The sequence below is a fragment of the Polyodon spathula genome, chromosome 10, assembly GCF_017654505.1.
Source record: "Polyodon spathula isolate WHYD16114869_AA chromosome 10, ASM1765450v1, whole genome shotgun sequence".
In the NCBI taxonomy this organism is placed as follows: domain Eukaryota; kingdom Metazoa; phylum Chordata; class Actinopteri; order Acipenseriformes; family Polyodontidae; genus Polyodon; species Polyodon spathula.
This window is the reverse complement of record NC_054543.1, coordinates 27,636,848-27,664,576: the sequence shown is the minus strand read 5'-3', so window position 1 is coordinate 27,664,576 and position 27,729 is coordinate 27,636,848. Positions and strand designations below refer to the sequence as shown.

General features: G+C 36.9%; 1 protein-coding gene across 4 annotated transcripts in view; it reads left to right on the top strand.

Annotated features, from left to right (window-relative positions):
* The window catches only part of LOC121322045 (histone deacetylase 4-like), a 282,533-nt gene that overhangs the window by 184,531 nt on the left and 70,273 nt on the right, over positions 1 to 27,729 (top strand). For all 4 annotated transcript variants that reach the window (XM_041261508.1, XM_041261507.1, XM_041261509.1 and 1 more), the window contains 4 exons: positions 12,063 to 12,307; positions 20,203 to 20,353; positions 21,169 to 21,289; positions 25,873 to 25,994. In XM_041261508.1, the coding sequence (XP_041117442.1) occupies positions 12,063 to 12,307; positions 20,203 to 20,353; positions 21,169 to 21,289; positions 25,873 to 25,994 (639 nt within the window). The remainder of the gene's footprint in view (positions 1 to 12,062; positions 12,308 to 20,202; positions 20,354 to 21,168; positions 21,290 to 25,872; positions 25,995 to 27,729) is intronic.

The window sequence follows — 27,729 nt, the reverse complement described above, 5'->3', positions numbered from 1 at the left end:
TAGGCAACCAAAATGACAGCTGGGTCACTTTTTAAATATAAATACTGTACTGTTGTATAGTGTATAGTTACAGTCTCCTCTATTTTGGCTGAGAGAAACACAATAATATTATGCTGTGCGTGTATTCCGGTAAAAAAAAAAAAAAAGGATGTAAGCATTGAATTAAGTATACTACAAAGCACACAAAAATAGCAGGGCGAGTAAGCAAAGTGTTGAGTGACTCACCAAACAGACAAACAAAGGGGTCCAGTAGGTCACCCTTAACTGGAGCTTCTGCTCCCTATAGGTGAAACCTGACCCTCTATTACACATGAAGAGAGGGTGTATGGTGACGAAGTACTGCACTGTGTGCTTTACAAGACCAGACTGGTGTTAACATTTTATTCACAACAGTAACATTGAAACTGTTATTGAACTTTGTTTTTTTTTTTCTTTTAATATATCTGTAAGTATTGGAATTCAAATATTCATATTCATTGAATATTCATTATATATGTATTAGGGCTGCCAGTTAAGCAACAAAATAGCAATCAATATAATCACTTAAATAAATATCGCTCCATTCCCCCCATCCCCCCATTACGACCTACCACCCCTGCTCTGACTCGGGAGCGGCGAAGATGAACACATGCTGTCCTCCGAAGCATGAGCCGTCAGCCGACCGTTTTTTTTCAATCTGCAGACCCGCTATTGCAGCCAAACCCAGAGCTACAGCATCGTAGGACAACGCATCTCTGGGCAAGCCTGCATATGCCAGGCCAGATCACATGGGTCGCTGGTGAGTCGAGGACACACTGGTCAACCTGGTAAGGTACCCCTTGGCCCAATGCTTCTCTCCTATTCTCTGTGCATCAGCAAATACCATATAATTCCTGCTTCCTTAGGGTACTGCTTTCATTTGGGTAAATGATGAACCTAGAGTGTGAGAGGCAGTCAGAAAAACCATAATTGGAAAGTTTTTAATAGATACATGAGCACCCTCGCCCTTTTTACTCATAGAAATCTTTAGTGCAACACAAAAAATTAGGTTATACTGATAAGTAGGGGTTCATTTGTGCCAGATTTCCCCAGATCCCAGATGTGGTACCTTTTTATGTGATATGAAATACATATCCATGAATTGAATGTCAAAAGTGGACTGTAAAGATGCGACATCTATGGGTAAGATAACTATTTTTTTTTTTATAACCCAAACGACAAAACATATATGAAGAGCTTGCATCTTTAAGGAGAGGGTCAGTAATGCAGCTAAAAGGGTAATAAAATAGATCAGTTGGCCCTTCCAGTCCTTGTCTTTGTTCCACAGATGTTCTAAATTGTTAAATTGAACCAATTAAACCTCCATCCTGACCCTGAAGCAGTTAAACATCCCATTGTACCTGTTAAACCTGGAGTGGAATGGCCCTCCAGGACCAGGATTGGACACAGCTGCGGTAGATTTTAAAGCATTGGTTTTAACTTATTTAATTTAATAGGTCAACCTGAAAATGCACCATCAGTAGGGTGTTGGGCTAGCATGGACTGATGAAATAGCAACTTGTTAAGTCTGCAAGGTGTGTACATTGTTCTGGAATGACACATGACCATTCCTCAATTATTTCAATCAGGGTGGCCCAGCAGAAGCATCACATTTGAGACCATTATTCTTTGTGAAACATCCGTGATTTTTGGGTTAGATCTGCTGGTTTTCCCTCAGTGACAGAAGTTGACTTGCAACTGATTTACAACAGCTTTCCACAAAACAACAGAGATGCCATTTATATTCAAATTTAATGAGCAACACAAAAATGTGCAATTTTGCATCTATCCTTGTACGGTAACATAAATACAAGAATAGTTTTCATGGATTACCAAGTAGACACTCCCTAATTAATAAAGGGTTCAGTATGGGGATATAAGTGAAGTGAAATAATTATTTTCAGAACAGTCACAGTAATAAGTAGGTTTTTGCCAAATTATGTCTTGTGAGAGAGGACATTTACAATAGGCATATCTATGTTTGAAAACACTTTTAAAAGCCTCACCTGGACCTCCAAATGCTTGCTATTTAAAGCTACTATTTTCCTGGTGTTGTAACTTGTATTTAACTTCAAGGGATTTCCAGAGACTGTCTTCATGAAACAATGAAAACATTTCTGTTCTACAGGAAATGGGGTCATGTTTTTCTTACATTTCACAGAAAATCATATTCCTTGGTATTACTTTTTAATACTGTGACAGTGAAGCATAGGGTGCGTTTCACTTTTGATTTTAGTTTTTCTTTTGCATCATTGCCCTCTGGCTGTCTTTATATAATTTATAAACTATGTGCATCATCAATGGTCTGGTGGCATTGCCTTGACTTGCTAATACAGTCTACAGATGTAGACCCATTACATATACAGGAGGCCCGCATGCATGCATGTGTATCAGGCTTACATTTCTAGCTTTGTTTGGACATTTTTTTGTGTATAGAAGAATTCAGGTCATGAGTTCTGGTTTTTGCTTATTTGGACTAATGAAGGCTATCTTCAGAACTGCTTTGTCCAAATTTGAATAAACTTTGTATGGGCATTAAGTGTTTTTCATGCAGTGGATTTATTTATTTATTTATTTATTTATTTATTTTTTGTATAAAAGCGCTCTAGTAAGGATATTACACTCGTCTGACAGATTAACACTCCAGTTTCCCACAATCGTGTTCAGTTCAAAATGTAACTACATATATTTTCATCTGTATTTATCCATATTTCAGCCTTTCCACTCTACTGACAGATTTATTAACATCCCCCAGTGGTACAGTATTTACTCAAACATAAGTCAGAGTTACACCCATAATTTAAATAAATAAATAAAAACTTTAAACATAAACTCACATTCAACAATAAAAGAATACCATTATTACTCAGAAAGCACTAGATGCCGGCATGAAATATATTATAAAACATACAATAGGGTTTAACAGACTGCATAGTAACAACAAAAACAAGAAACATACAGTACTTGCTAGCAGTCTTTGCAGTTAATCTACCAAACTGGAAAAAGAACACTGTTTTATTATTAGGGATGTGACAGCAGTTAGTTTTATACATGATTACAAGTTATGACTCGCTCCAAACTTTGAAACGCAACCGGTTACACAAGACTTGCTTGAGGCCTACTAAAGGTGGCTGCTGTAAGCTTTGCTCCAGATACATCACTCTTCTTGAATCACGAGACCTTCGCAAGACTCGCAACGCCACACTAATTATAAAGCACTGGAACCGATATTTGAATATTCGAACATACATTGCTTGAAATGTAGGATATTCCTTTGACAGCTTCAATAAATAAAGCACGTTATACAGCACTGAACAACCGAATTTGATGGGGTACCAGGTTAATTTTACTCCTGAGAGATTTCTGTACTGTTACACAGTGCTAATTCTGTTTTTTTCTACCAATTTTAAATTATATCAGGTATTAGAATTTTGAAAGAATGTTCAAGTGCATTCCTAGTTTAATACTTCGTACCAAAACAAAAAAAAAAACAAGTAAGGATTCTTTCAGTTGATTAGTCCATTAACAGTTGTGACTGGTCACAAAAACATGATTAGACTGAAAATCCATCCTCTACCCAAGCTTCCACCATCTATTTCGTTTCTGCAACCATGACCTCTGTCCTCGGTCCTATTAAAAGAACAGCTAGTCTTTCTGTTTTGCTCATTCAATACAATGTAGCTACAGGGACAACGCTGTGGATTTCTTAAAATCATTAACAGTGTCCTTATCTTTTGATGTAACATTAAACGGGAGGCCAGAGGCTAGAGGCAGTAAGGCCAGTGTCTTGAAAGTAGTGGTGGGTGTGGCAGCCAGGCAGCTCAGATGAAAAAACATTCTTTAAATGAGTCTGAGCTTTTTGAATAGGGACCAACAGCTTCAACTTCACAATCATACTATTTGGAAAATGTGTTTAAGATTTTTTCCTTAAAACTCCACCTGTATCTTGCTTCATCTGTAGTTTCTGTAGCGATGGACTTGATTTTAATCTAGATTGGTTCCAAAGAGGCTACAGTACAAGCATTTCAATTTTAGTGTATGGTGAGATAATATACGACAATTACTGGTTATCAATACATACAATACTACTGAGACAGAACTGTCTCAGTGGAATATATGATAGAGTGGTGTTTAATGCAGATTATTGTAGAACAATGAGAGGTCAAAGACGGTAGAAAGCCCAGCATTTTATGATAACTGCACACAGTCATATCAGTTCCAACTATAGCTTACAGTAGATACAATGCGTTTCAGTACAGGAAAGTCAAAAGATCCCACATTGGCCTAATATAGTAGTCAATATTTTCAAGTCCCCTGGAAATGTGTTTGAGCAGTCTCTGTGATGAACATGTGTGCTCTAGTAGCTGTGATGGGTTTATGGTGGAAAAAACAAACAAAGAAAGCATCATCTTACGATAATGAACAAGATTTGTCAGGGGAGTGACATAATGGTCAAAAGAGGGGCTAATCTGATTGGCTGTGACCTGAAGTATCCAGAGGCGTGGTCGAGCTGTCCGATGAAGCAAAACGCTATTAAGCTCAAATGCATCGATCCAGAGGGAGACTTCTCTCTGATAACAGCAGCAGCCTATTTCTTTCAGACATGCACTGTTCTTTCACAACTCCGTTGGGAATATAGAGTTACAGTTCTGTTCAGAAAATCTCCTGTGTCAGACGTTGTCTCTATATCTTTCTTCAATCGATCATGCAACGGCCCTTCCTGAACCCCTGCTCGAAACAGAGCCCCACAGACAAGAGAAAGGGCCCCGAGGCTTCCCACTGTCCTCCTAGTTTGTCACAGAAAGTGGTTTTAAGATAGCGTGGCTAGCCATTTGTCTAGAGTCAACACATTGTAGTGTTCTTCTGGAGAGGACTGTAAACAGGACTAAAGATGCGGACAGGTGAACGTTTAAGTTTTTTGTTGGTCCTTGTATGTGTGCTTTTATCCTTTCACAAACCATTTCACTGTCCTAAAAGAATGGAGTTTTAGTAACTAGCTGCATAGATAGTTTCAAAATATGTTGTAAATAAAGCTTGCTTTGAATGTCAGGTTAACATAAATTTTGCTGCTAATGTATCACTTACAGTAAGTGTCTACTTTTGTGTTTTTCTGTTGTACGTTGTTTGCTGTCTCTTCCCTGGGAACTCACTAGAAATGAGACCTTGCTCTCAGTGAGGAATTATTCCCAAGTCACTTGATGAAAAAAAAAGAAATAATAAATACAATAAGCAAGCTTAATTTAGCATTTTCCCAGTCTGGTACAATATATTTAATGTGCGTTACCATGGTTTTTAAGATACTTTTTCATACTGCACATTGCTGCACATGCTTGCCTGTGAATGCCACAATATATCTGTTCTTTCACTCACTATGTTTTACTACACATGTTTTATGGTATGCTGTATAAAGCATTTATAATGATAAACCCGTCTTTGCTGATACAGTTTGTAAAGTAGTAGTGGCTGGCCATTGACGGATTTGGAGCAGTAACATAAGTATAACCCACCATGAAAGCCACTAAGTATGACATGCTTCCTAGATGACATTTGGGAATAGTTTACTAGTATTTTCCTGTTAATGTACACATTCGGAAGTGGATTTTAAAATCCTATTCTAGAAATAATATAATATTTGCAAGAAGTGTTATTTACAGCACATTTTGAAACTGCTACTGAGTGACCAAACGTTCATTCTGTTAGGATTCTGAGAGGATTTGTGAAAAGATAAAAAGTTGACAGTTTATATTGTGACGTACCGCACAGTTGTAAATGTGTCACAGGTTCAATCACAGATGTACAGTAAATAAACCAGCCCAACCATATGCTTGTCATACTTTTATCACCAGTCATCTCATATATATGTATGCCAGGTGTAGATTTTTGTGATTTGTGATAACCAGCATTCAAGGTATAAAACAGGTAGATTGTGTTTTACAGTGAGATTCCTTTTGTTTATCTGGATATGGACTAAATCTGTGCAACACTAGTTTGTTCAATCTTAAGACAATTAATAGCTCACAAAATATCTGTGAATCTTTCGACTTGCAGCAATCGCTTTGATAGTGCATTACTAATATGCAACGTATGTCACTTAAAACATCACCTGAAGATCCTTTCAATGTGCTTACAGCACTTCTAGAGCTGGCACAGTAGTCTGTTCGATAGGAGGTAGTTTAAACAAGGGCTGTTAGTTTCCATTTACTGTAATTTCATAAAACTTTAAACGTTTCAACTTTGTCATATAAGGAATGTTTGTAACCAATCAGAAAAGGCATCATAAGATCCCTCCGTCACATTTTATAAAGTGTTGAAACATGTATTTGTGTAGAAGACAGCATTTCATTTTATATAGAAAAGACTGTGAAGAAGTACCTACTGAATATGAAATAAACTAGCCTGCACTGAGTGCTAAAACTGACATTTATATTTGACCTGTATATTTTTGACAATCGTTAAATGTTTTGCGCAAAATGTTTGTTTGTGGTGATCATTGTCTTTTGAGTCAGTGTCTGTTGCTGACATTGCTGTTTTTGTTGTGGGCAGTGTTTGTTGTTGTCATGGTTTTTCATGCTATTCTCGTTTTGCTGTGGAGTTAGTTTCTTTACTATGGTTGGTTGAGGGTGTTGGTTTTCTTCACTGCTGAATATTTGGAGGTTAGAAATGTTGCTGGTTCACACCTAGCCTCTGCCCCGTTGCAGATGTTTGCAATTAATTGATTACACTGTGTAACAATTATTATTTATTTTTTTTGTTCCTGGGTGGTAAGTGTTATTTCCTAATTGCTTATGCCTCAAAAGTATAGAAAATATCACTATTTCCAGTGGGAAAACAGGCAAATATGTGTCTTTTCGTTCACATAAAGTCAGAAAAAAACAACATATGAATCCAAAGTAAACAGTAGTTTTTCGAGATTTACGATTATACTGTAAATACATACAAATACATGTTAATTTGGATTCAATGTTGTTTTTTTCTGACTTTATGTGAACGAAAAGACACACATTTGCCCGTTTTCCCATTGGAAATAGTGATATTTTGAAATATCACTGTCCTGGTCACAAAAGCAAAGTTGGTGGGGAATAATAGCCATTTTCTATACTTTTAAGGCATAAGCAATTAGAAAATAACACTTACTACCCAGGAACAAAAATTTTGTTACATAGTGTTATTCAACACCAATTTTGTGTATTGGAATGGAGCCAGTATATTCATGGACATGGTCTAGTTTGTCTGTTTACTAACAGTTGTTTATTTTTAAATGATACAAATGTAAATGAATTATGGAATATTCATGGACGCCACTAGTAAAAGTTCTTGAAATGTAATCTTGATAAATACAACCTTGTTCTTATTTCCTGTTTTCTCAATTCCAGGTTTCTTCAAGTTCTATTTTAGTGATCATATTATGACCGCATAATCAATGTATGCTTTTATATTTGTAGCATAGTTATATATATATATATATCGTATATATATATATATATATATATATATATATATATATATATATATATATACTTTTATAAAGTTAATGATATTACTAGGGTTAAAAGAGAAGAAGAGAAGAATTCCCTTGCTGAAAGCCTTGGGATGCATCATCCCAGGCAGATCATTTTCAGTTCTGTCCTCAATACTCTCTTTGTGATCTTAGTTGCATCGTGAATATGATTGCCTTAAGTTCCCAAGACCGGGCCTATCAAAGCAGTTTTCTATTCTGCTGTAAAATAGTCCTGCAATGCAGTCCTTTTAGCTGGACAAGGATGTTTGTGAGGGTCTTTTGTTTCAGTCAGTTCACTCTGGGTCAGCAGCAATCGCTGTGTATGGCTTGAACTTGTGGCATTTGGACTGTTCTAGAGCAGAGTGGCAGCGAGTCACTCTTGACGTATCAGCATGGTAAGATGCATGAATGTACATAGCATTCCTCTATCCTGCATACTGCTATGCAAGCCCTTTTGTAATTGGGTTCACATTCACAAAAAAAATTAACACGTCAGTACTGCGGTGCTCTGGTTGCAGTTGCACAGTCTGACGCAGGCGTTTTCTGACCTTTTATTCTGGGTCTACTTGTATATGCAATTGTATTTTGCCGTCCCTCCCGCATTTCCCCCACAACTTCAGAGTAACAAAAAAATATCAAACCTCTAAGAGCGATAAGCCAGAATTGGTTAGAATATGATCTGCCATCACAGTCTTCTAATCACTTACTCTGGACCATGCGATATAATTTGTCTATATAACATTCCTATAGTTTTACGCAGTTGACTGGTTAATGCAGCAAGCTTCAGTGGTCTTTTTTCTGTCTTCATTGTTTGTTTATTGAATCAACATTGAACCTTATACAGTAATCCTAAAATAGGTGGATCCATTTCAAAGCATTTGGAGAGGGTGTAGAACTTTCTACAGTAGTGGCAACAGTTGAATGTACTTTGGATTAATTTGGAAATGCTGTACTGTTTAATGAACTTGTGCACAGAAGAAGGCTGCATAAGTGACACATTTTTAAACCAAATAATGAGTATGTTTCTCACTTGACTCTTCAGATATTAATGTGCACTGAGACTCTTGTAATCTTAAAGCAGAAAATGAAATGCATGCCTACTATTTGTCGTGGATGCTGAATGGACTGACCCTGACTTCTGTCAATTTAGACCAGCCGTGAGTCAACTGTATATGGGTAGTTTCTAATATGCTGCCTCCTAGTAGTTAAGTGGCTCTATGGTTCCATTGTTGATAAAGCACAACAAGATTAGATACAATGCGCAGTAGATGTGTCCCAGTTGTCCTGTAGCATGGCATAAAGTGTCGAAATAACTTGGGATGTGAACATCAATTAAAAAGGCTTGGTGTATAGCTAAGTGTAGCTATGATGTATACTTAACAGTGTATAAATCCAGGGAGGTTATGATGAGCTTGCTTAACCCACTGGTGAGGCCGCATGGAATTGGTGCCTGCATTACTTAAAGGACATTGCAGCTTTGGAGAGAGTCCAGCTAAGAGCAATCACACTAAAACCTGTACTAAAAGGTATGAGGGAACAGAACCTATTTAGTTTTGAACAAAGATGGATTAGGGGAGACCAGACTGGAAGCAGATTCACATTGGAGGATAAGAAATGGATGGGAGGAATGGGAAGCTGCTTAGTCGCTGGGATTCCTAAGGACTAGCTGGATGGAGTTCTGAGGTCAGTCAGCTACTGGGAACTGGACAAGCCTCAATGAGCCAACTGGCCTGTTGCTTTTGTTGTGTTCTTATATTGTACTGGTGTTGTAGCATATTTAATGTCACATTAGAGTGTCTGTCGTGCTACATACAATGCAGTAAACATGCTGATTTTAGTGACTTGCAGATCTTTAGTGAGAAATAACTTGTTTGAAAACGAGAGGCCTTGCTTGTCACGTACCGGAACATATTTCAATATTGGTTGATTTAATTTCTCTGAATTAAATACTGTACTGTGTTGTATGAGACAGTATCACAGTACCAATGGCGATTCAAATTACATTTACAGTAATCCATTGAGGATCCACCCGTCACATGTCCGCCCTAACCGTTTATCCACCGTGATCAACCTCTTCAGCAACATTAGTTTATTATTGAACAGAGAAGATTAGTTCAGAGATTGTAGGTCCTACCAAAGTTTTCGTACACTGTGTTGTATGTGCTTCATCCGCTGCCATTGCTGGTAGGGTCACATGAGCTGTTCAGTGTGTTGCTATGAAAATAAATCCTGTTCACCTATCAACTTCAACCTCCATGCCTGTCACTCAGCAGCGAATGCACGGCAGACAGCTACTCTGCCACAAGCATTAATACCCTGTATCTTTCTAAACAAGGGATTTAGGGACTCTCCATGATAAAAGCTGAATCTCAAAACTATAATTGTGTAAATATAGTAATTGTTTGAATATTGTAATTGTTACAGCTGTGTATAATGGTATTTAAAACAGGATTCTTTCATCCGACTTTTTACATATTCACCCTTACTCTAGACCCACCGCAGTCGATATGCGATGGATTACTTTACTGTAAAAGTTTCTTTGAACTGTATAGCCCATGTTGTTATTATTATGATTGCATTTCTAAAGAGCACATTTTCCTTTCTGAATTGTATTCATTTCTTTGTCATTTGTTATTTAGTATAGTAGTGTACTATAATGTATTTATACTGAAGGACGCTTAACTTCCTGGCATTCCTTTTCAAAGCTGCCACTTGCACGCTGTGTAAAAAAAGGACACATTACCACTAACCAGGGGTGCATTCAGTCATTGTGTGCGCTGTACTGCACTCTGTTTTAGTTTTTGCTTATGCGGCTTGATGGCTTTGAGGAGTAAATTAAACTTTTTGAGGCCGCTCAGTCTGTGCTCTGTTTGCAGTTCAGTTTTGGTGGAAATGAATTGGTCGCTTGGTTTCTAATTGATTAGCAATATCCCAAACCTGAGTGGTGTGCCTTGCTTTGCCAGGTAATCCTCTTCTGGATCCTTCAGTTTCATGTATTCTCTTTCAGCAGCAATTTATCTGCCAACGTTACTACGGTAGTCGTCTTCTCTGTATCTGTATGTGTGATGATAAAATGCTGTTAATCCAGAACTTTGAAATAGCTGAGTAAAAAGAAAAACGTTTTACTCTAAAAGATGACTTGCTATTCGTAAAGGCATACTGGAATAAAAAGCTTTGGGTTGCAGCTGCTTCAGATATTTTAAAGCGAGTGGTGTTGTGGTTACCCATGCGGCACGTCCCACTGGACTCTGAGGCGGCAGGTTCAACTCTTGGTCGGGGGTCGATTTGAGCCGAGCAGTCAGCCTAAAATGGATTGTCTTCCTTGGGGGCAGCAGGTTGGCAGTCTGCCAGCAGGGCAGTACTGGGTACCTGGAAATGTGTTTTTACCAGGATGTTCCCATGTAGATACAGAAAGAGTGAGGCCCAAACAGGAACTGAAATATACATTTAGAAGCTTAGGATGATTATGGATAAAAAAAAAAAACATATCAAAGTAAAACTTGGAGTGGAGTCTTATAATGCTGTTATTTTTGTATTATTTTAATAATATTTTACATTAATGAAGATAATAGTAATATATTGAATTGATTGGTCTGAAAGGTGTTACTTTTGCTTCCAGATGGAGGTGACAGTATTAGGAATTTGGTGTAAAATAACCAATCCTGAGGCAGTCCTGAGACTAATAAACACTAAGTGGTGTTTCAGTTGAAAATGATGGTGATTGGTTGAGATAATGAAGGCAGTATCTTCACCACTCGTTGTATGGACATTTGTAACAGGAAGTTATAACAGGCCATATTTTTATGATGTGGACACCAAATTGGTTCAGTTGTCAAAAGCTACAGAATGGCCTATATTGAGTTTGCCTGCATGTACTGTATTTTAAAAGAAAACTAAATACCCAAGAAACAATACCCAATACAGCTCCTTCAGCACAATTACGTTTTTCACTGCTTTTATAATATTGATAAAGTTGTTTGTATTTCTGAAAGGAACAGGAGGGCAAACTTTGGGCTTATCCTCAAAACAGGGGTGTTACAGTAGGAGTGTTCATTATGCATGTTTTTGCTGTATGTTACAAGAGTATATAGCTGCAGAATGAAGGCTCCCATAGCGTAGCTCTTGCAGGGTAGCTCACACAGCGTAGCTCTCGCAGGGTAGCTCACACAGGGTAGTGCTGCGTGCGCAGCTTGTAATTTATGTTGTGCTTCACTGACTCTCAGCACCCCTACCACGTGACCATAATACCCCACGAACCTTAGCTTTAAGGTTACGTTATTGCTTTGAAATAAACTTAGTTTTAGTACCTAAATTTATCATCCTTATGTGATCGGGCTGTAGCATATAATGATGACGTCTATGACAAGTTGCACACCCAGCACTACCCTGTGTGAGCTACACTGTGTGAGCTACTCTGTGGGAGCTACTCTGTGCCTTCGTTCTGCAGCAACACCCCTCTCGTATGTTAGGATGGCCTACTTTTTCATGCCGACACAATGTGTTATTTCAACATGTCATCATTTTTCCTCTCTTCTCTCCCCTGCAGTTGATGTGAGCACAGCACTGCCCTTGCAAGTCCCCCAAGCTGCAATCCCCATGGACCTCCGGGTGGATCACCAGTTCTCCCTGCCCTCTGCGGACCCTAACCTGCGGGAGAAGCAACTGCAGCAGGAGCTCCTGGCTCTGAAGCAAAAGCAGCAGATCCAGAGGCAGCTTCTCATCGCTGAGTTCCAGAGGCAGCACGAGCAGCTCTCCCGCCAGCACGAGGCCCAGCTACAGGAGCATGTCAAGGTAAAGGCCGACCACCCAAGTTCAACCTTTTACCTGGTGTGAGGTACAGCCTTTTATAAAATGCACCTCTTGTATATACCTTGTAAAATACACCTGTGGCATACGATATAGATGAAAACAAAATAAGTAGTAGTCTCTAGTGTTCTTTTCATTTTTTGTTGGATGGGTTTTTGCCTACATTTATCAGTTATAAGTGTACTGCATGTTACATTATATACAGTGCATACAGTACTGATGTACAGAACCTGTAAATTGTCCTAAAATGTGTAAAAGACAGCACATTGAGCACAGTGATTTTAATCAGAGTAATCAGTTTTAATCATTAGCTTTTTACAAGTTAATATAGCTTACAGTATATTACAAAAAATATGCATTCTAAAATGTGATTTAAAGGGGTTATACTTAGTTTGATTTATGAATCCACCTCTCAGTGTATAGCTTATGAATTATCTTGATTTCAGTTTTCAAAACTCTTTATTAATAACACGGTGCTAAAAGATGTATATTGTATTCATAATTAATTATGACACTGCTAAACTTCTAGGAAACATGTATACATTTACATTTAAAAAGGGACACCTCCCTGTTTTGCTTCTCTGACAATGATAAAGGGATATTTTATTAAGTTGGATTACATACAGTTATAGGAACCAACAGATTAACATGGTAGCAACATGTTTTGGTGTATGTTCTGTAACTAAAAAAAGATAAGTTAAACACACTGCCATGTTTATAAACAATTTTTGATAAGAATTCTATGAAAATAGTGTGCTTTTGAAATACATGAATTAATTACAGAGTTTGTTATAAAGGCCACCATTTATTTAAATTGCTACAGTAATTAGTTTATTAAATGTGCCGAATATTACTAAAAACAGACTGCGGGTGCATGGGGCGCTAATGGATAGCTGACAACTCTCCATTATTATAAAACTGATTTATGCAGAGTTTTATACCAAGCCTGTGCAGACCCAGGCCCAGGAGCCAAATGTGGCCTTCATTTCCATTAAATCCTGCCCTCTGACCACTTGAGCCCAGTTGCAACTGGTTGCCTGTCCACTGACATATTGTGACACTGATGCAGATTATATATATATATATATATATATATATATATATATATATATATATATATATATATATATATATATATATATATATATATATATTAAACACAACCACATGACCTAAATGATTTTTGGTTGGTTAAAACTAACTTTTTTGTTAATGTGTTCTTATTACGGACTGTGTTATGTACTTTAGCTGTATTAGTCCAGTAAGATGCCAGCTTATTATCTGCCTTTTTGTTGACTGAAAGTCTCAGAGTGGCCCTTTGTGGAGCAACGTTTGGACATACTGGTTTACTTCGGACACCAGAGAATTGAAGTCGGTTTTTAAAACCCCTATTTTTTTTTTTTTTTTTTTTAACTAGAATTGCTGCAGTGATATAAGAAAAAAAAACATGCTTTGTTCTAAAAATAGGCTTATCTGAAAAAAAAAAAAAAAAAAAAAAAAAAAAAATTGTAATAATGTCGCGAGTCAGCCACGGTGTGCTTTTCTGTCACACCTCAATCACTTCTTTATTGTAACCATCGAATGCCTGAAACCAATCATTCCCTGACTAATCGAGTGTTGTTGTAGCTTAAGTGGAGACAACAAATTGAAAAAAAATATGGAAAAAATTGGGGGATAAATGAATATGGAATACAACTCGAACCACCGTATTATTTACTTCCCAACATGATTTGAACTGAGCAATTTTACTCGTCGTTCGGTTCTCCCATTGTTGATTTTGTGAACTCTCCTTTGTTAGGAACAACAATACCATCATGTATACATCCACCCGTGTAGTGACACATAGTGGTGTTGCCCTAGCACCAGCAGGTGGAAACACTACCCCAAAATAAATTTAGAAAACAATCTATTTTTCTTTTTTTTTTTTTTAATAATGATCCTTTACTGGATTTTTTGTTGTTGAAATAATAAAAAAAAAAATCATAGAAATTAATCATTCTGCTCTTTTTTGAAACATTGCTTTTGCAACCTGAAGAGTGACATGCAAACAGAATGTTAGACGTACAGGGGCTTCGATAAAATTCATGTCAACTTTTTTACCAGTAGTGTTTTGCATCTTACTCACTGTCCTATTTTTTCTACCTGTTGGATATCTTTGTTTCATGTTCTTGACAGACAGGGACACTGTGCTCATGAGAACAGTGATGAAATGTTCACGCGTGCAAATCATGGGTCATGGGGCAAAGACCTCACAGTGCAGCAGAGGCCTTCCATGAAAACTAACTTACTGTGCAGCTCATAAAAAAATAACACTCAATATAGATTAAATGTAAGAACATATACAAAAATGTACATTAATGCTCCAGTTCCGGATGGATCAATTTGTGTCTTAAATAATCACTGTGATACAGCATTAACAGCATGGCTCGGTAACCCATTGAAGACCCTCATAAATCTATGTTTAATGAAGCATCTTCTACCTTCACTAGTTTGCAACTGTGTTCCCCTGATGCAAGTTTCATCAATAAAAAAAAGAGTGGCATATGTAAAAAAAAAAAAAAAAAAAAAAAGAGTTCAATAAGTTTGTAAAATGTGTGGACAGTGCATAATGTTATTTAAAAATGTAGTTCCGAAAATACTGTTTCAAATGTGTTACTTTCAGCAGAGTGCTGGTGTCTTGGAAAACCATTACTTTGATTACACCACTGGCATTGTGTAATCAAAGAAAATGCATAATAGTAGTACAATATTTTATGTTACATTTCATTCTATGAAGCACAATTTGTTCATTCTAAAGGGTGATGCAAAACTTTTTGGCCATAGTACATTTACTGTGAAGTAGTCTCCCTAGATGTAGTACTATTTGTTTACATGTTTACTTTCGATTTAATTTGAATGCTAAAAGCTCTTCAAGTTAAAACATGGAAATAATTTGTTTGTCAGGTATGTTGATAATGAGGAACAGTTACATAATTTTTGCAACTCTTTTGTGCAACTCAACAATAACTGTCCTCGTTCCACTCAATGTAATGCATGGTTGTCTGTGAAACTCAAATATAGTACCATGTGTTGCATTTATTACAGTAGTGTTGTTTACATTCAGAACTCTTTTCTATATACAGTCTATTGCACTGTACATGTACACAACATTGTAATATTTCAATTGTTACACATTCCAATTTACTGTATGTTATATTGTGCAGCCATCGAACTTTATTCAGACCTTTCAATAGTGTACCGAAACTTACTGACATGTAAACTCCTAAACATATGCATTGCTTTCCCAAAGAGATATTAAGGAGGGCGGAAATCAATAGTATGGCTGTTAAATGAAAGCATGACAATAACACAAGTAATATTATCAGGCGTTTGTTTCCATTGACTCCCATGATATTTATATTCTAGTCTAGCATTTCAATGTGCTGATAATAAGAGTGAGGGTGACTTTACCAGGAATTATATTAAGCAGGTTTCAGTTTATATAACAAACACTGGCCTGTAATGCATCTGGGCTCCTGCGTTGATAATGTATGTTAATCTGTGATAATGGGCATCATTAAAATACTAATTGTTAATTGCTTCTGTTTAACTAAGCAGAGAGTGTTGCTCTAAATAATGCATTTTATTTTATTAATCATCCTTTGTGTGGTTTTATCTTAATCCAAGGTCTTACATTTGTGGTGGTGTTATTGGTCTCTTCTTTTTTTTTTTTTTTTTTTTTAACCAGAAAAGCATTTAATATCAGAATAACAGATTCTGGGAAAATAAGAGTGTGTCTGTCTGTCTGTCGATCCGTGCATCTGTATGTCGCACCACTTATCCAATTGTCATGAAACTTGGTCATAACATTATTTGCTCGTTTACTAACTTAATGTTCCAACAGTAATTTCAGTGTGTATAAGATATGCTAAGTAGTAGCAGCAGCACAGTAAATGCTGATGCGGGATAACTATGGATGTATCTCTTCTCATAATTCCTGTTGAATGTATATAACCAAACTAAGAACACACCCAGAACATTCATCACAATCAACAGCATGAATGTATGGAAATACTTACAGCCTTGCCTTGTTGACAAAACACAACTGAGCCACGTCTGCTGGGAATGTACATTACTATTTGAAATAGCTATTAGTTATGCAGGTAACTGGGTCAGAATTTGTGCTGCGTTATGTAATTAAACACCATATGTCACACACTGCTGAAGGTTCATCTGCCGTGCTAACAAAGGTAAATGCAATTTCCAAGTAACTTTCTTCCTATTTCCAAACTTTGTGTTTTTTAGATGATGATGCACCCACACAGTTGTTTTTTTTTTTTTTTTTTTTCATGCACCACAAACCGATTCTTTATGTACTGAACAAGGGTACAGTGCGGCGGGAACATACGGTCACTGATTCTTAAATTGCCAGTGATTGGGTCTCAGCTTTATTAAGCGGAATTTTCCAGAAAAATAATTTAAATTAAAAAAAAAATAAATAAATAAATAAATAAATAAATAAAAGAAACATTTATGAGTTTGTATAATTCAGATTCAGACTTGTGTAAAATTGTATTTAGATTTTTTTAATTAATAATGTACTGTGATTACTGTAATGTATTATTAGAACGCTCACCATGTTCATTTATTTTGAATACTTGTGTGGTGTAAACTAAGACAAAGGAGGAAAGCACACATGAAACAAGTTTATTGTCAGTGTTTTGTCATTGTCATATTTACAAATACACAGCAGTGACTCCATGTAAAATTCACTGCTGTTTTAGTTGTTCCTTGGTCACCGGCTCAGATGAACATACTCCACCTCGTTTATAACCCACAGGCTTATTTCAAATACACTCCCAGGATCCACTGAGCAATTCTACAGTATATTCCCCATTTCCTGCTCAACACAACATTGTTTTAGCAGATCATATGTTTAGCCCTGTCTTGGGTGTTTTGTATTTGTATTGAAGTAAATCAAATAAATACATTCAGTAGCATATTACCTAAACAACATCTAAGGACATCTGTGTTTTACGGACAAACAAGGCTGTTTTTTTGTTTTTGATTTTTAATATAGAACAAATATGTTTACAGGTTCTGTGACTGTTAGTTGTATCTAATCTCCATTCAGGTCTACTTGTAGTTTTTCCTGCCCTAATGGATGGAGTTTAGGGATTGATCCTCCATGGTTATCTCACTCTCTTCCTTTGTATGGTGCTACAGGGACCCATAAACTTATATCCAGGTAACAGCCTATCCTCTCCAGCATAGTGCCTAATCCCTCTGGACCACACCTATAGTACTGTAAATTAAAAATGCTTAATTATAAGCAGACATTTTCAGGTTAAACTACTTCAGTTTTAAATAGAGAACTGCATATTAAAGTGTAATAAAACTTGGGAGGGGCAGTGTAACACCATTTGAAAAAACAACTTGTTTAATTTTTGTTAGTCTACAATGAATGGCATATTAGGCTGATTTAGGTTTGTTTTAGTCTTTTTCTATCACTTCAAAATTAGTTGTGCAAATACAACATAAGCTCATCTGGTTATTTTGCCTGTTGTGTGACATTGTGAGATGTACACAAGAATGGTTACAGTCATGACTGTGTGACATTGAAAAGCGAATACATCGTGAAAGAGCAAAAGGATGTTCTTTTGGCAGCGCGACTTTAAGGGCAGGGTCAATCCCTTTCTCACGATGAAATTTGCTGTAAAAACCCAGGTAAGCCGGAGAAGGAAACGTGTTTTCGGTTCACGAGGTTTCAGCAGTCAAGATCCCGTTTTTCTGATTTAATATCACATAAAAACAAAAGTAGTTTTTAATCTAAAATGAAAGTACATATGATTTATCTTGCGTGTGTGTCACTCGCAGCACAGAATCCAGGTTGAGCTGCTGCAGCCTATGCGCAGCGCAATTCAGAATGTGCGCGACGTGAATTAATTTCTCTTGTTAAATGTTTTTATCTTCATGGCAACGCATGAAGCTCTCCTCACGATATTCAGCGTCGTTCTTTTTCTAGTTAGTAAGCAGACGCGGGTATTTCAATATCCCCGCCCCTAAATTACTATGAATTGAGTAATCTGCATTAGTACGGCCGAGTGTTTTTTTTCCTAAATCAGAACTGCATAGCAACGCATTTCCTGAAAAGTGCAGCAAACAGGTTGTGAGGAAAACGGTCATGACTTGTACATGTAAACATCGCCACAGTGTCCTCTGTAGCAATGTAAGTGATCCTGTTACTTTAACAGTCCTAATGCGGACTACAGAGGGATGCCCAAGGCTTGAGTTAAACAGATACATTTCTTTATCTAACCTCTTTGTGTTTCGTCGTTCGGGTGAGATGTTGTTGTAAGTGACGGCAGCTGATGCACACCCAGCACACCCTAGTATCTGTAAGTCGCCTTGGATAAAGGCGTCTGCAAAATAAACAAATAATAATAATAATAATAATAATAATAATAATAATAATAATAATAATAATAATACTGTTGGGTACATTTCCATTTCCCTTATTGTTTTATGATATTTGCAATAACTAGCTTGGTTCTGGGTTTAGTTGCTGTCATATCGAGTTATAATCACTGTTCTCTGCCTATTACGTGCCTTCTGGCTGCTTTAGGGTTGTAAGGAGAACCCTCTATACACTGCATGTGACAATAAGACTTTCAACTGCCCCACATCTTTACTAGTGCTTTTCGCTAGTGTGCTTTTCTATCTATAATTCTGCCTGTCAAAACAGCACAGCATACATATACAAAGTGTCTTGTTATATCTGTAATGTTGTTTAGCCTGGCTTCCTTAGTTTTACCCGATTGACAAAGCCAGTAACATCACACACATACACACACACACACACACTGCTATGTAACAATATTTGATTAATAATGAATACCAATTGTTTCAACTGGTAACTAAATTTGGCAAGAACTGTGGTTTTGTCAAATAAAACAGATTTATCAGCAATTCTACACAGATTTCATTAATATGTTAATACTAACATCATGTTTTTTTTTTTGGCATTTTTAATCTAAATCACTTGAACAATTGAAAGTCCATTTTCTCCAACTCTTCATTCTTCTTTTTTTTTTTCTTCAGAAAGGATAAACGCACCCAGTCAAGTAACCAGACCAGAAATATACAACTTGGACATCAAATTACAGTTTTGTTAGTAGTCATAATGTGTTTCTTATTTGTTTTAGAATTGTAATTGGTGTTTGAAATGGTCTTATTTTGATTTTGAGCAAATAGCTTTGAGAATTTAGCCCAGTTAAGCCCTTGTTTATAAATCATTTAATGAAAGGGGTGTGCAAATACGTTTTTTCCTAGTACTATCACTGTAAAGTGTGTTGTTGTTGTTTTTGTTTTTTTGATGCCAAGTATTAACCAAACGACACCTATCAATAAATGTGTTAATTTCACAACAAGAAAAGCTGTCTTTCCCTCACCTTTACAAATGAGTACCAGATGTCCTTTGACCTACTTTAAGATACCACTGTACATACTGGGATATGCGTTTTTGTCACGTTTAATCCCAGATTAAATCTTATGGAGATGATGCATTTCCAAGCAAACAAGCAAATTAAAATCAAAATGATTTTATACCAACAGGATTTAAGAAAGTTAAGACAAATAATGGCAGATAAAGAAGGAGATCATCAGGTTTTCTATTAAATCACACTATGGTCTTGTTACTGAGGGGTACTCAGGTAAGCAAGAGCACCTTGTTTTGTGTTGAGTAATTATCACATTTTATTCCATTTAATTAATACCTAACAACTTAAAACTTCTTAAAGGGAATTACTAAACATGTGAGTATCTGCATACCCTTATTAACCGCTCTCTGCATGTGGGATTAAAACAGTAACATAATATTGGTTTATGTTCTGTTTTCCCAGCATCAGCAGGAGATGCTGGCTCTGAAGCACCAGCAGGAGCTGATGGAGCACCAACGCAAGCTGGAGAAGCACCGTCAGGAGCAAGAGATGGAGAAGCACCAGAGAGAACAGAAACTGCAGCTTCTCAAGAACAAGGAGCGCGGCCAAGAGAGTAAGAACCTATTCACACCTTGTGGGGGCAGTTTATTGCCAAATGAGTGCGTCTCAGTTCTTTTGAGAGCTATGAATACGCCAAATTTACTCGGTCCCCCTCAGAGTTTGTCTTAATCAGATCAGATTTGTTACTTGCTTTAATTGCTATAGTAAGAAGTAGTGGAGGGTTTTGCAGAATGTAGTCTGAGTTAGTTAGGTCAGTTCCTTGAAATAGTCAATATTGCATTACATATGTTATATAACACTACCCCAATTCTTTATTCTAAATTGAATAAGCAAGCCATTTAAAACATATGTTCAAGCAAGGTTCTTAATAAAGACATTACCACTGTACCAACCAGGTGGCTTAACAGGTCCTAACGTGTTTATGTAGGACCACAGTTTAAGCAAGCACTCTGTCTGCAGAAGTGACATAATAAGACCTTATGGTAGTTAAAAAATAGATAATAAATAACTAAACGACTTGGTTATCTCAGCAAGTCTGTATCTGTGCTTATGGGTATAGTTTAAATATGTAAGAAATTCAGATGTTCGGTTGTGAATTATTCTACCTTCTTAAAATAAGCTTCAAGGCTTTTCTTCTATATTTTAAAGATAGAAATAACCTAAAGACTCAGAAACACATAGAAACATGGCATCAGCTACTTCTTGCTGGTTTGAAAACTATTATAATATTGTTTTATTCCTCTCAAAAGTAGGGCCCATAGTGTAACAACAGTTCCCGCTCTGACAGGGTAGGTACAGTGTGACGATGTGTTCTGTGAACTGTTTCCTTTCCCTGGACATTATCAACATATTCTTGTGATTTAACAGGTGCAGTGGCCAGCACAGAGGTGAAGATGAAACTCCAAGAGTTTGTGTTGAATAAGAAGAAGGCTTTAGCGCAGAGAAACCTGAACCACTGCATGCCGAATGACCCTCGCTTCTGGTATGGGTAAGTAAAAACCAAAAGGAACCTTAACTTGCCATGTAGTATTGCACAGTGAGCGTCACCTTATTCCCTTTGTTTTAAAGGTTTAGTAGTAGCAAAAGGATGTCGTTTTGGCTTACAGAGATGTAGTGGTATCGGGGGGGGTCCAGGTCTAAACAGGTCTGCTTTTAATAGAGTGGAAACAATGAAACTCTAACCAATGATTGAGTCTGCTGATCACTTGTTTTATATTTTTGTTGCCCCCTTACTTTTTATGTTTGCAGTAATCTTAGTGGTCCTTAATGCTACTGAACAATTTTTCATTGAGGTGCATTGACCTTAATTCAGGAGCTGCTCTTCTGTTCTAGTTGCCTGCCATGGATCTAGGCCAGATGTTTAATGAAGTAAGAGCCATCTTATGCACAGCTGTGTATTACCAGTAAACTCTTAGTGCAGTGCCTGTTTACTAGACAGTGCTAGCTCTTACATCCATAATGACAATTTGGCTGGTCACCTGGGTTACACAAGCAACTAGAACAAAATAACACCTCAAAGCAAGCCAGCACATAAAATATCACAAAGTAAATTGCATTGAAATTGCAATAAGAATCAAATGATGGGACAGAAAATAATTCAGATTGTATGCATTAATTTATATTTATTGTTCTGCTCGTCTAAGATAAATGGCAGAAACACAGTTTGGTTTCTGAAGAGGTTTTTTAATGAGTAAAGCTTCATTCATCCCATCCTTTTCCAATAAAATGTGGACGACCCTTCATAATAAGTGGCACTTAAGGTAAAATGTAAAGCTCAGTGGCTCAGGTCTCTCAGAATGTCTCATCAGCTATGTGTTTGAACAGCCTATAAACATCATTATACATTAATTCACAGGCACGTCTTTCAGTGGGGCCAGTAATACAAGTTGTAACGTTTTAAGAATGTTTTTTTTTTTTTTTTTTTTTTTTTTTAATCTCTTTACTGAGAAATCTGAGAAATGTAAAACTGTATCTGACAAAATAGTTCTTTTAATCTGTTGCTTTGCACTTTTAGCTTCATATGTCTCAATTGTGCAGGTGTGAAAGAAACACATGCTACATTTTGAAACATCTGGAGTACACTAGAGATGAAAAGTTTCTGTTGCTAACTCTCAGAGAATTACATCTGCAAGGATATAAAATGTAGGTCAAAGCAAGGTGCATATAGAAAATACTTTGCATAAATACTAATTAAATAAGCTTACACTGCAGACATCCTACTGTAAAAACTGTACCTCTGACCTCTGCGATAGTGTCTTTGACAATGGTTAAACCTTTAACACTTAGCAAACATTTAGTTGCTGGTTTCACAGGGCCAGATTAGCACTAATCTTGGACTACCCAATATTGACTTATGCTAGGAAATCTGTGACTAGTGATAATCCGGGTCTGTCGAACCAGCTGATACGAATTTAACCCTAAATTATTATCTTTATCTTGGATGCACCTGCCAACTACTGCCTTTCCCATCATCACTGAAACAGACCTGCAACAGGGGGGTGCAGCGTTTATATATTTCATATGTCAGGGATGCTATCTGTCCCCCCAATGTATTAGTCATTTATCAGTCATTTGCAGGTGTTTCCAATTCTGTTGTTCCAAAGGAGAAAGGCTACAAAACATGCAAGTGGTCATTTAACCATGTCATTCTAGAACCTCTTTTTTAATACACAGTTGTTGGGTACTGGCAGTTTAGCCATAGCACTCATTTTACATTTGATTTGTGTCTTTATGTCTTTAGGGTCTGTTTTGCAGTGTGTGTGTAAACAAAGCACAGGTTTGTTAACCTGAGAAAGCAGTGGTCACATGCATTACGAGTAACTCAATACAATATGCAAAGCACAGCACTGTGAAAACAGCAACTGGATCTCAGAAGCTGATTAGTATAAATGGATTTCTGGCAAATATCCAGTTCTGGCTTCGTAAAGGGTGGAGTTTACCTGGAAAATTGTATTTGGTAGTGGAGTGTTATATTGCAGCACAGACATTACAGAATGAAATATCTGTTTAAAATCTATACTGCCAGTGCATGTCAAGTCTTTATAAATTCAAAGACAAATGTTTTGACTAGAAGTATTTTTCAATATACTGTCGCAGCCTGTCGGAATCTTTACACACACGTGTTAAATGTTTCAAAATAAACAAACATTTATATTACAAAGATTCAAGTTAACAGTCCAACCCTTCTAATATCACTTCAGATGGATGCATGGTGTCAACAAGCAAGGGTTTCCTTTATCAGGAGTCCACCAGTAACCTGGCAAAATAAACATTGAAACGGAGGAAGTGCTGATACAGCCGACATGTCTGTTCAGCTGTGGCAATTGAAATATAGAACTAGGTATTCAATTGATTGCACTAGTGTTCATAATTAACATGTCAGGTTGAAGAGGTAATTTTTTGCAGGCCATGCTTTCATACTGCCCTGTACTTCCTGGGTCATTTCACCTACAGGGTGGTGACTTTATCCCCACCCCTTTATCTGCTTCTTTCCTGTCAATATCCATTCAGCTACTTATTCTGATGACTGACATGTGTTCAGCCACTCACAGCCACACTGCTGAAGTGAAATGACAAAGGAAGTAAAGCAGTTGTAGACTTCCTGTAAGGCAAGACAAACAAACTGAGAATTGTGTTTAACCTAGTGTAGTACCAGATATCTGTTTTAAAACTAAAATACATGTTATCATTTGAGTCCTATGTAGCTTATGGAAGTAAGTGGGGTGGAAATCAGTTGATAAATTTTACTAATACAGTATAACAGAAGTGATATTCTTGCTGGAACATTTCCATGTAATGATAACACTATGTAACACAATTTTTGTTCCTGGGTAGTAAGTTTTATTTCCTAATTGCTTATGCCTCAAAAGTATAGAACATGGCTATTATTCCCCACAAACTTTGCTTTTGTGACCAGGACAGTGATATTTCAAAATATCACTATCTCCAATGGGAAAACGGGCAAATGTGTGTCTTTTTGTTCACATAAAGTCATATGAATCCAAATTAACATGTATTTATACTAAAGTAATACAAAAATGACTACAAAAGATTTAGAAGTGAGTAGTTTTTCGAGATTTACGATTATACTGTAAATACATATTTTGAGGGGGGAGGGGGTGCATCAAGGGATTATATTTATCTGGCAAAAAGCCATTTCATTACAGTCGTTTGCTAAACACTTTATAAGCACTTCTTGTGACTGACTGGCACTTAAGTGTGTCTCAAGGTTTTTTGTTACAGAGGAAACTAAAAGTATGTCAATGAAATTGAATAACTACTCCGTATAAGCTCTTCCAAACCTTACCTATATTAATTATTTGAATACAGAATCATGCAGTCCTGTGTATACTGTCCTTGAAAATAGCATGCATTCAATACATGAACGTTTATTAAATCAGTATTAGCCACACTTAACAGCCAATTTAGCAACTTTGGTCTGGTAATAAGCGAGATAGTAGCCAGCTGTTGGGAATTGGATATCTGGTTTTACGTTTTATTAAACTTGATCTGGGCCTAGATGTTTACTGGCTAGAGGAAGTCATCTTTAGTGAGAGAGTTGTGTTTTACCTTGGCGCGCTCAGCACTGTACCTGCAAACTTGTCTATCAGGTTTTAAATCCTACTGTATGCGGGGAGACTAAATAGCAAAGTTCCGCCTTAAAGGCCCAGTTAGGTTAATTTTTTTTCAAACTTTGCTGTAAAGTAATAGGACTCTAAAAGTGATGTCTTGTTCCTATCAGATGTCACTATCATATAACTAAAAACATTAATGTCTTCAGGGGTTACAGTGCACTTTGTGGATGGGTCTCCGTGCCATGCAAGGTGTTTCAAGACTAACCAATGCTTTAAAATTGCCATTCTTACCTCTTGAATTCAGTCTATGCAGATATTTCAAATACAGCACTATAGCTGACAAGTTGCTGCAGCTTCCACTTTCCTGACCACGTCCTTTGCTGTAGGTTAAACTACTTCCAGTAGTCTAGCTGCAATTACATCATGTGACCTACCGCCCGGTTACCAGGATGCAGCAACTTATTGTGTTGCATTTAAAAAAATCACTAATGAATGAAAAAACTAATGAAGAACCAATGGGTTTTTATCATGACATAAGGGCATTGATAATGTTACAGAGGGTAAAAATTGACTTTAAACCATTAGTTTGCACCAGTTAAAATTGTAAAGACTGCAAAACCACACCAACAGAATGCATGGTTTCCTTTTTTGTGCATGTTTTGTTTTCCTTATTGTTAAACACATTTAAAATAAGTAAAAATGAATTACATTCCAAACCTTGGCTTATCTGGCTTAGAAATTATGACAGCAACCTAATGGAAGCTTGGTTTTACACACCCAGAATGATAAAACCTGGGAGGGACAATGAGACCTTCTCTGTTTTAACAGCAGACTAATAGTGTGGTTATTCATGGATACCTTGTTTTGCTTTTTGTTTTCCCCTGTTTTGAATGTTCCAAGTCGTGTCCTAACACAAAGCCTTCACCACATGGTTTGCATGTTGTATATTAATTGTTACTTGCCCTAATGTGTTTCTCTGACTTGGCTTTCCTTTCAGGAAAACCCAGCACAGTTCTTTGGATCAGAGCTCCCCACCCCAGACTGGGATGTCTGCCACTTTGAATCACACGCTGTTGGGGATGTACGATCCCAAAGATGACTTCCCCCTCCGAAAAACAGGTACCCCCATCCCACCCACCTCCTGCCTTACTTTAATCTGTGTGCTGTTTGCATGCATGCTACACGTAGCACGAATAGAGTGATTTTAGTTGTTTATTCTATTATTACTTATTTTACAGGGGAAAAGTCTGATACAAATATTTCATAGGTACAACTGCCCCTCTTCCATTCAGACATTTTCTTCATAATTGCACTGTAAAGAAAAGGTTGCACAGAAACATTTGAATCTTCTAGGCTTACTGATTTTTTTTATAAATGAGTCCACTTGGGGTGCAGTGTCAGCATGGGAGCAAGTGCTTAGTTAATTGAAAACAAACAAAGGACCAAACATCTTAAGAGACCACTACACTGGAAATCCTTTCTCAGTCACTCTGTGGCAAGACATTGAGGGGTTATCTTCATTGTATTGCACCTTTTTGTTTTATAAACACTTCGAGGGGATTACAGCCCTTTTTACAGTTATACGTTTTGTGTACATGTTTCATAGTTAGGGGAATATCTAACAGTTAAAGCTGCAGTAATGTCCAAACATTCAAGTCTACTACTTTTGTGCCAGTTTACTACATTCCTCTAGTTAGCCATACTGTACTTTACTTGTTTTTTGGTAACTGGTTTGTTTTACACTTTGTTTACGTATGAAGGACTGGTAAGTGTTATCTAATTTTCAAGTTCAAGGATTTACACACATTTCAAGCAGCTGGAAGTTATGGTATTGACTAAACCGTTCAGTACAACCCCTGTTTAAATTTTGAGTGGCATTTTTTGTCATAGTTCTGCAGTAATTTGTAATTTTACATTTCTTGCTGTCATTTTGTCAGGTTAAAGCCAGGCTTTCAGAACATGAGTGCTTTAAAGTTTTGGGATTAGGAAAAATCATAAGGTACTCAAAAGCTAGATTTCTAAAATTTTCTTACAGCAGCTAAGCTGCACATCAAAGAGATGGACTGAGGCCCTACCTGTTATCACATTTCCACAGCCTGTCATGCTAAATCCTAAGCACCTTCCCATTCACGTGTTGCTGTTGTCTTGGCATAGTTCTTAATCCACATTTCAAAGCATTGCTAGACATAGTACTTCTGGACTAGCAATTGAGGTGTGATCACAAACAAGTCAGAAATCATCTGAGGCCAGGCTGATGGAGGACCATTGACCCCTAGAAGGGAGATACAGTTGCAATGGAGATGGTGAGGAGGAAACGGGAGAGGACATTTAGTGAAAGATGGGTTTGATCTATATAGGATTGGTTAGCCAATAACGTTATCTTACTGGGCTGAACTTCACTGCTAAAATGATGTCAAGTGTTCTTCTGATAGCCTGGAGCTCTATTAGGACACAAGCTAACACATCTGCAGCTGTCAGACAGTCTCTATTGTGAGGACCCTTATAAAAGTTTACAGTAGTGAAAGCTTGTAAAAGTGTAATAAATCATGGTAAGGCATAACTATGCATTGTAAATCCAAGAGAGGTATGGTAAAGTATACATTAAAAAAAAAAAAAAACATGGTAAACCATGGTAAACTACGGTAAATTCATGTGTGGGAAAATGCTAAATTACTAGTCAAATTTACCGTGGTAAACTTTTAAAAGAGGAGAAGCTTGCATTTCTGCATAAATTACTTTAAAATTGTAAATTTGGAGGTATTTATTCTTTTATAATTAATTCATGAAATAATGTTAACCCAGAAGTAGGTGGCTGCGTATGGGCATTTTTAACAGGGAATTGAAAAAAGAGGGT